The 10306-nt window shown below is 37.2% G+C and overlaps 1 protein-coding gene across 1 annotated transcript; it reads right to left on the bottom strand.

The window, feature by feature from the left end:
- Positions 1-268: 268 nt before the first annotated feature.
- Positions 269-4243, bottom strand: LOC140809636 (large ribosomal subunit protein uL3-like). The gene is made up of 6 exons (XM_073167322.1): positions 4166-4243; positions 2779-2884; positions 2052-2162; positions 1422-1726; positions 894-1303; positions 269-703 (listed from the first exon to the last, which is right to left on the bottom strand). Exons 1-6 carry the CDS (start codon positions 4217-4219, stop codon positions 445-447), a joined length of 1245 nt encoding a protein of 414 aa, XP_073023423.1. The 5' UTR covers positions 4220-4243; the 3' UTR covers positions 269-444.
- Positions 4244-10306: the final 6063 nt, after the last annotated feature.

Here is a 10306-nt window from a genome sequence, read left to right as displayed (position 1 = left end):
TTATTGACAAAAATGATTATCAAGAAATATGAAATATTACTCGTATAAGAACCTTATCTCGATCATGCAGATAAACACCTATGAATATTCATACGTAAGTCAACTTTTCAAGAATTCGAACATTAAACCAACCACCACAAACCAAAATCCACCAAGAGCACGGTGTTGTGTCATGGCTTCACAATAAAGTTTAGAACTTTTTTTCAGTGTGTTCCAGCTTTCAACGAGCACTCGGGCTCCATTCAAATATTATATTAATTAATATCCGTAGGCAGAAAAGTGAAGAACATTCAGGCAAGGAAATAATCACGTCATAATAAAAGCCAACAAATGATTTCACCAAATTATCATCGACACAAAGGGTGCAAAATTCCAAAATTCGCATCCTCAACTATAAATATGGAAGAGAGAAATAAAACGAGAATAGAAAAATTTGGATGTCCTCTAAGCCTTGATTTGGCCAAAGAATTTGGCCTTCTCCTGTGTTGTCTGGAAGCGACCATGACCAAATTTGGAGGATGTATCGATGAATTTCAGTTTGATCTCCTCCAATGCAACTCTAGAAGTCTGGTTCAACAATGATTGTCTCAACGTGACGACACGCTTCTTTGGCCCCACGCAGCAGCCCTTTATCATGAGATAGTCGTCCTTGACCACACCAAAGTGAGGAAATCCTCCCATTGGTGTGATATCCTTCTCAGTCCTAAAAAGTTTGCAAAAGTTGAGAGTCAAATTAACCTGAGTTTCGTGTATCCAGTTTTTCAAAGGTTCTACACAAACTCAAATGATCAAGCATTTGCCTACAATGGTTAGAAAATGCATTATTTTTTATTAAACTCGGTCGAACAAGAGAAACCTAATGGTGCAATAACAAATCAAGAGAGTTTACCAACCTATCAAACTCCGTCATAGCAGCGTGAGATTCCTGACCAGACTTTCCCAGTTTGTAAATTTTCTTGTTCATCTCTGTCCGGTGATGGTACCCATTTTGCCCAGCCCGGGCAACTGTGAAGGAAACCCGGGCAGGGTGCCAGGCACCAATACAAGCAACCTTGCGAAGCCCACGGTGAGTCTTGCGAGGTAGGCGGGTGACACCCCAACGGGTCACCACACCCTCGTATCCCTTGCCCTTCGTAACTCCAATAATGTCAATCATTTCATCTTTCTGGAACACCGCATCAACAGGAACCTGCTTTTCAAAAAAGTTATAAGCAAAATCAACTTTCTTCACAACATCTCCACCATTGACTTGAATCTCCATCAAGTGGGCTTTCTTCTGCTTTAGTCCCTTCATCTTCCGAATCTGAAGAACAAATTATCCCAGATTACAAAATGTTGAATAGAACTCTAGCAACGGCTACTAAGGTTTTTTTTAAGAAAGCTACTACTTATTAATATTCAAAAAAAGTGGTAATAAAAACCTGTGTATGAGCCAACACCCGAATGACAGAGCAGTACTTCTTCATTTTCTCTAACTGAGCTTCAATATCCTTCTTCCCTTCTTCAGTATCTAACTTCTTTGAATACTTGGTGAAAGCCTTCTTTTTCGACTTGCACCAGTTCTTGTAGAATCTCCTCTTGACCTCCTCATTAAGATGCTGTGCCCAGACAGTATTCAGACAACGAAGGCCACGAGGTGTTTTAACATACCCGACAAGTCCAACAACTATCATTGGTGGAGCTTCTATGATAGTTACAGCTTCACATGTTTCTTTCTTGTGAAGTTCTGATTAAGAAATATGAGAGAGTATAAAATAGTTATATCCCGCAAACAAAACATTACATCTTTCGGATAACAACTCATGTTGAAGTTTCACACATATGATCTATAATTAAAACGAGAGGAATTTTTGAAACATTTAATAAACCTTGTCCAAATTTAATGTCCGTTTCACAGAAAATAATAACAAGTGAACGTTTATCCAACAAGAGGAAGTCCATGTTATGATCATTACTCCAGGTTCCAATAAATAATTCGAAGGACGGCACAATATTATGTGTTGCGGAGAGAATACTATGTTGCGGAGAGAAGAGAAGATAAGAAAACTTACTTGATCCCGGTTTTTCAACCTCACGCACAATATGTGTCATTCCAGCTTTATATCCAAGGAAAGCAGTCAATCTGCAAGCTTTAGTGGGATCATCTTTTGGGAATGCCTTGACTGCACAGTACAAAAGACAATCAGGAACCCATTTATATAAGTTGAAGCAATAATATTTATGCAACAAACTACACATCTAGACTAAGATGATGGTTTTTTAGTCCTCTATTTACCCTCATAAACTAATTATTATGTTTTATAATGGTTTAATAATTTGTAAAGTACGCGTTGGATTTATTACATATCATAGATTTTTCTTATATTATTTTACATTCTAGCATCTTAGCCACTTCAACAAAGTATATGCCCCAGCCTTATCTTGGCTCTAAGGTACATCGACCTTAATGTGACTTGCTCTCCTACCGAGGGAAGAGGACAAATCTACAAAATGAGAATTGATGAGAGAAAGCCCAACTAAACATAGCATACTAGTTTCTTCATCAAATAAACACTAAAGAATCGGCAGAGACTAATGGCCAAATTGTAAAAATGAAATTTTCAAGTCATCTCTCATTAGACAGCTTCCGTTATTGTTATCCTCGGCCACAAAAAGGTTAACCGTTTAAATAATGCAATGGAGCATTTATAAATTTAATGGAAGATTCCGGCAGTCAAAATCAACAATCTATTAAAAATAATACTGAGACCAATACTAAACACACAGAAATTTAAAGACCTTTTCCTCTGTGACGAGATGCCCTTTTCCTTGGAAGAAATCCCAAAGATCCATGTCTTGGATGCTCAAACTTTCGGTGAGACATTGTGTATGAAAAGTAGTTACTCTGCAAAACTCATCGATTTTAATTCATTTTTCCTCGAACTACTAATACAGAAAATTGTTTCAGTGTTTGAGGAATCCATGGTCCGAAAATATTGGAACAAATTAAGGATACTTACATGGACAAACACAAATACCTTCACCAAAAAAAGTTTTGAACATTAATAAGTTAGAAGAGAAATTTCATTGATAGCAAGTGAAATTAATATTAGAAATAAACAGTGCAAAACACACAAAAAAACTCCACTGACACCCAAAACAGACCGAGTTCTTCTCTAACATCTAACAAGGCAATTTCAAATAACACCTACAACCAAGGAACAGTTTGACATCTAATCTGTGAAGTAAACAATTATTATTTGAATTGATGGCCCCCATCGCCAAACAAATAAAATAAATTTAATGGGCTTCCCTTCAAAAATATTTAAAGAATTTATCGTGCGACCAAAGAGCCTAGGGTACCATCATTAGAAGATGGGCGAAAAATGAATATATAAATCAGCTTAAGGAGACCAGGTTTTTAAAAACATTTTAAGAGGAGCCAACCATCAAATTTCCCTGAGTAATCTAACAGCTGGTTTTTTTCCGAACTGTTCGGAAAGCATAAAAAGATTTTAAATGTCATTACTAGGAAATACCAGAAAACCACCATATCACTGCAAATGAATGAAATTCTCCCAAACCAAAGGCCTATGACAAATATATTGCCAATTCTCGGGCTCGTCAGTGTCTCTTTCCAAGCACCCTCAAATGGGATGTTGGCCAAAAAGAGCCCTTTTGAGACTCCAGCCTTGATTACACAATTCTTATAATTAAGGAGAAACATTTCATTTAACGGAATGAAATCAGGCAATCAGTATAACCCCAGAATCATGACATCATATGATTAAAAAGACTTTACTTGCGTCACTAAAATATTTCTAAACAAATTCCTGAAATAGGAACAATTAAAAATCCGAAAGAAATATTAGCTTTTAGTTAAACACGGCATATCTCCACAGCAAAACAAAAAAAAAACGATATTTAATAAGAAATCACATTCAACAAACATCAGATTAAGATATTGACAAAATATTTTAAACTAATTCATACAGCATGATTAACTTGAACATTTGTTTGAAAAATAAACAGCAGATCTAAGCAAATGCAAGCATTTTTCAGCAAATTCCAGCTTTTCGGCGGATAATGACTGACAACAAAATTTGAATAACATAATCGAAACACAAATTAAATCTCATTTCATCATGCTGAGAAATCAATCAAACATAGATTAGTAGCATGTTACCAGCGACGAGGTAAATGACAGCAGCTTGGAAAACCTAGCAATGAGAGCGTCCATCGCTTTAATGTGCTTATATAGGGCTTCGCTGGTTAATGAACGGTCCAGATCAGGCCTAATTTTGCTCGAGTCCGTTGGATCGAAACTTTGTTTAATATCTAGGGTTTCCGCTTCCGTTGGGCCCTTCTCATTCTATTAAGCTGGATCTTTAGTTGGGCTTTTCTTTATTTAGTATGGGCCCATATCACTAGCCCACAATTTCCTTAAACTATAGGTGAAATAGTCTCAAATCCGTGAACTTTAACTTTGTATTTTGTTTTTTAAAAATAATAATTTAAAATGGAGTGAAATATATACATGAGAGCTATAATTTTAAACAAAAAATATATATACAGAGTAGCACTTTTAAAAAAATTCCAACTTTTTTTAAAATCTAAATTCAATTTAGATTTTTGGTTTTTATTTTATAAATATCTAATCCGAAATCCGATCCATTTTAGTTTGATTCAGTTCGGTTTTGTGTTGTAATTGATCAATTTATACGGTGGTTTGAGCTGCTGCAATTCAAAAATAATAAAGTCCATCAAAATGCGTCGCTTTTTCCACTATATAAAAAATTTAGATTTTGTTTCAAAAAAAATTAGCTTTAAAAAATAATAATTATTATTATTCAAAAAATTATAATAATTATAACATCAATTAATAAACAATAAAACAGATAAAATCAATTAATAAACAATAAAAATAAATAAAATAATAATGACATCACCAAGCTTTTAGTCATCTCACCAATAGTAAATCAACAATTCAATTATGAGGCAACAAATATTAAATCAACAATTTGTTATACAAAATGTATGGAATAAACAGAAAGGTATACTAAAATCAACGAACTAGTAGTATGAACAAAACAGTAGCACAATGCTTAAAATAAAGCAAACCGAGGCCTGTATGAAAATACAGTGTCCTTAAAACAGATTCGTTCCTTCCGGGATGTGCTTCGAGGATGAACTTGGACGTCTGTTTCCCAGGATACAACGGAACAACCAGCAGTGACTTAACACGAGACACTACTACGACGAACTGAAAGCGTACCTTTACTTTATCACCGAGATTTAACGGAGGCAAATGAAAAGCTAACAAGATGAAATGCAAGAGAATACTTGAGAGAAAAGATTTTCATGTACTTTGAAATGGGGAAATGAGCACACTGTTTATAAGCCCCCAAAAAGCATACCAAGAGTCATGCAAGATTAATTAACTCAATTAATCTTCCCATTAACTCAAGAATATGAAGAGCCACAAGTTTTCAAGTAACTCAAGAATGTGGAAAGTCAAAAGACACTCCACAATAATGAGCCACAACCAACTCAAGAATGTGGAGAACCAAAAGACACTCCCACATTCAAGACATGTAATTTTTATTCAAATTTCCAACAATCCCCCACATGAATGAAAATTGATATACATCTCGGTGACAAAGTTCTACAGTTGAATCCTGCATAGGATAGGTAGGTGTTTTCCTTTGAACCTTCCCTCATGAAATATATTTTCTTTACTAGCTGACCAGTAGACATGATGTCCTTGAACTGTTCTGTCGTTTATGTAAATTAAGATATATTTCAAACAAGACTCTCCCTGATACTATTCAGTTCTCATGATTGTGTTCGTTTTGGCCATGAACACACGCCTGGTTCTGCGAGAGGGTCTAGAATTGAGCCTTGCAATTCCTTCGAAGCGGCCCCACTTCTCTCTCACATAGGTGATTCTATATTTTTCTCATCAGAATCATTAAAAGTCGTAAGCTTATCATCAACATTCACTGTTTCATAATAGGAATGGACTAGGGATAGCCCCCACAGTGATTCTCCAAATTAATGCAATTAGGTTGTCCCATTGAACCTAGTTCTTGGGATCTCCAGTCAGCGTAGGTTGGGTTTTCCTTCGCACCAATTTATTCTATAGGCTTGAGCCCCATTCCCCTTGACATTTTCGCAACTAACTCTCTGTTTAACCCTTTGGTTAGCGGATCCGCTATATTATCCTTTGACTTTATGTAGTCAATAGAGATAACTCCAGTTGAGAGTAGTTGTCTAATGGTATTGTGTCTACGACGTATATGCCTAGACTTACCATTATACATTGTATTTTGTGCCCTTCCTATTGCAGATTGGCTATCACAATGTATGCATATAGCCGGCACTGATTTTTCCCATCCTGGAACATCTTCTAAAAAATGACGCAGCCATTCAGCCTCTTCACCACACTTGTCAAGAGCTATAAACTCAGATTCCATCGTGGATCTAGCTATTACAGTTTGTTTAAAAGATTTCCACGCAATTGCTGCACCTCCTAAAGTGAATACAAATCCACTTGTAGATTTTGAGTCTTTCATATCAGATATCCAATTTGCATCACTGTATCCTTCGATAACAGCAGGATATCTGGTATAGTGCAGCCCATGATCACGAGTGTACCTTAAGTATATTAGCAATCTGATAATTGCTTTCCAGTGTTCAACTCCTGGATTACTCGTGAATCTACTCAATTTGCTCACTGCATAGGCTATGTCTGGTCTTGTACAACTCATCAAGTACATCAGACTTCCAATGACTCGAGAGTATTCTAATTGAGACATACTCTCACCTCGATTCTTTGATAGATGCTGACTGGTGTCAATCGGGTTCTAGCCAATGCAGAGTCATCATTATTGAATTTCTCAAGTATTTTGTCAACATAATGCGATTGACTTAGGACTATCCCTTCTGATGTTCTATGGATTTTAATTCCAAAGATCACATCGGCTAAGCCTAAATCTTTCATGTCAAATCTTGAGTTCAATAATTTCTTTGTGGATTTAATCATCTTATCATTACTACCAATGATAAGTATGTCATCTACGTAAAGACATAAAATGACATATCCATTTTCAGTGTTTTTTATGTATACACATTTGTCACATTCACTGAATTTAAATCCACTTTCCATCATGGCTTTATCAAATTTTTTGTGCCATTGCTTTGGTGCTTGTTTTAAGCCATACAGAGACTTCACCAGTTTACATACCTTATTTTCTTGCCCGGTCGCAGAAAATCCCTCAGGTTGTTCCATGTAAATTTCCTCTTCTAAATCTCCATTTAGAAAAGCAGTCTTTACGTCCATTTGGTGTACTTCAAGATTCCGCAAGGCGGCAATTGCAAGTATCACACGAATAGAGGTTATTCTCGATACAGGAGAATATGTGTCAAAGTAATCAAACCCCTCACGTTGATGGTAACCTTTAATTACCAATCTGGCTTTATACTTATCTATTGTTCCATCTGATTTCTTTTTCCTTTTGAAAACCCATTTACAGCCTAGTGGTTTGCTTCCCGGAGGAAGATTTACTAATTCCCACGTATGGTTTTGTAAAATGGATTCCATTTCGGAATTGATAGCCTCTTTCCATAGAGGTCCCTCAAATGAACTAATTGCTTCCTTGAAGCTTTGAGGTTCACTTTCCATCATGAAAGTGATGAAATCCGGACCAAATGATTTCTCAGTCCTAGCTCTCTTGCTACGTCTAGGTTCAATGTCTTGATCAAGCTCTTGTTCTTCATCAATTGTTTCATATAATCTTTTGGATGAACTTGGTTCTTCCTTAGATTTGCATGGAAACATGTGTTCAAAGAACGAAGCATTTCTTGATTCCATTATCGTATTCTTGTGAATATCAGGTATTTGAGATTCGTGTACAAGAAAACGATAAGCGCTACTGTTTTGAGCATATCCAAAGAAAATGCAATCAACAGTTTTTGGTCCTATCTTTACCTTCTTTGGAGTGGGTACTGCTACCTTGGCAAGGCACCCCCACACTCGCAAGTATTGGTAAGAAGGACTTCTACCTTTCCATAACTCGTATGGGCTTTTATCTAGCTTCTTTCGGGGCACCTTATTTAAAAGGTAATTTGCTGTTAGAACAGCTTCCCCCCACATGTTCTGTGGTAAACCAGAACTTAATAGCAACGCATTCATCATTTCTTTCAATGTGCGATTCTTTCTCTCTGCAATGCCATTTTGCTGAGGAGAATAAGGTGCAGTTCTTTCGTGTTTAATACCGTGTTGAGCACAAAACTCAGCAAATGGTGATTCATTTTCACCTCCACGATCACTTCTTAGCACCTTAATTTTCTTGCTAAGTTGGTTTTCAACTTCACTCTTATATTGGACAAATTTGTCAATAGCTTCATCCTTACTTTTGAGGAGATATACATAACAAAATTTTGTGCTATCGTCAACAAAAGTGATGAAGTATTTATTTCCACCACGAGTTTGTACACCTTTTAAATCACATACATCACTGTGAATTAGATCAAGTGGTTCACTATTTCTTTCAATAGTTCGAAAAGATGATCTCGTTAGTTTTGCCTCAACACAAGTTTCACATTTGTGTTGTTTGTCAATTTGGAATGCAGGAATGCTTTTCATGTTAATTAATCTACGAATTGTATCATAATTAACGTGTCCAAGTCTACCATGCCATAAACAAGAAGACTCAAGCAAGTAAGCAAAAGTGTTAACTTTATTCATCAAGGGCTTAATAGCCATTACATTTAGTTTGAATAAACCATTACAAACATAACATTTGCCAACAAACATTCCACTCTTTGACAAAACCACCTTATCTGACTCGAAGACAATGCGGAAACCATGCTTGTTAAGAAGCGACCCGGACACCAAGTTCTTGCGAATGTCCGGTACATACAGCACATTGTTTAGAGTCGGTTCTTTTCCAGATGTCATCTTCAGAACAACTTTCCCTTGACCCTTGATTTCAGAAGTGGCAGAATTTCCCATGAACAGCTTTTCCCCATTCTCAGATTCCTCAAGAGTAGCAAACATCTCCTTGTCGGAGCAAACATGGCGAGTGGCACCAGTGTCGATCCACCACTCCCTGGTGTTCGAACCCACCAGATTAACCTCTGATATTACAGCACAGAGATTCATGTTCGAAACCTCATGAGCAATGTTCTCTACCACATTCGCCTCTCGGTTTCTCTTCGGCTTCTTACATTCAGATGCCTTGTGACCCATACCATCACAGTTGTAGCATTTTCCGGAGAACTTTTTCTTTGACACGCCTCCTTTGGGTCCCATGTTCAACCTTTTGCTGGAGGAGGAAAATGTTCTTTTTTTCGAGCTTTGGCCATGCTCGACAACATTTGCCTTAGCGACAACAGGAGAAAATAATCTTCTTTCCGAACTCTTGTTGTCTTCCTCGATGCGAAGTCGAACAATGAGCTCTTCCACATTCATCTCCTTTCGCTTGTGCTTCAAGTAGTTTTTGAAATCCTTCCAAGCTGGTGGTAGCTTCTCAACAATAGCAGCCACTTGGAATGATTCACTCAAAGTCATCCCCTCATCGTGAATCTCGTGAAGAATCACTTGTAGTTCTTGAACTTGACTGATGACCGGCTTTGAATCCACCATTTTAAAGTCCAGAAAGCGACCAACAAGAAACTTCTTGGCCCCGGCATCCTCGGTTTTATACTTTCTGTCAAGAGATTCCCATAGCTCTTTAGCTGTTTTCTTTTCGCAAAACACGTTGTAGAGCGAATCGGCCAATCCATTTAGTACATAGTTTCGGCATAAGAAATCAGAATGATTCCATGCCTCAACCGCACTAACAGATTCAACATCTCCCTCACCCTCGTTGAGTTTAGGAGCATCCTCGGTAAGGAATCTGGCCAAGTTCAACATAGTCAAGTAGAACAGCATCTTCTGCTGCCACCTTTTGAAGTCCACACCAGTGAACTTCTCAGGTTTTTCACCGTGGCTGGCCGGAACAGCAACCGCAACAGCACGTGGGGTACCATGAGAAACAACTTGAGGAGGGACAACTTGCACGTTAGTTTCAGTAGCCATATCTGAAACAAAACTCGTAATAAGTAATTTGTTTTAAGATTGTTATACAAAATGTATGGAATAAACAGAAAGGTATACTAAAACCAACAAACTAGTAGTACGAACAAAACAGTAGCACAATGCTTAAAATAAAGCAAACCCAGGCCTGTATGAAAATACAGTGTCCTTAAAACAGATTCGTCCCCTCCGGGATGTGCTTCGAGGATGAACTTGGACGTCTGTTTCCCAGGATACAACGGAACA

The sequence above is a fragment of the Primulina eburnea genome, chromosome 13 (genome assembly GCF_022965805.1).
Source record: "Primulina eburnea isolate SZY01 chromosome 13, ASM2296580v1, whole genome shotgun sequence".
Classification (NCBI taxonomy): Eukaryota; Viridiplantae; Streptophyta; class Magnoliopsida; order Lamiales; family Gesneriaceae; genus Primulina; species Primulina eburnea.
The sequence above is the reverse complement of the archived record's forward strand: the minus strand, read 5'-3'. Positions and strand labels throughout refer to the sequence as shown.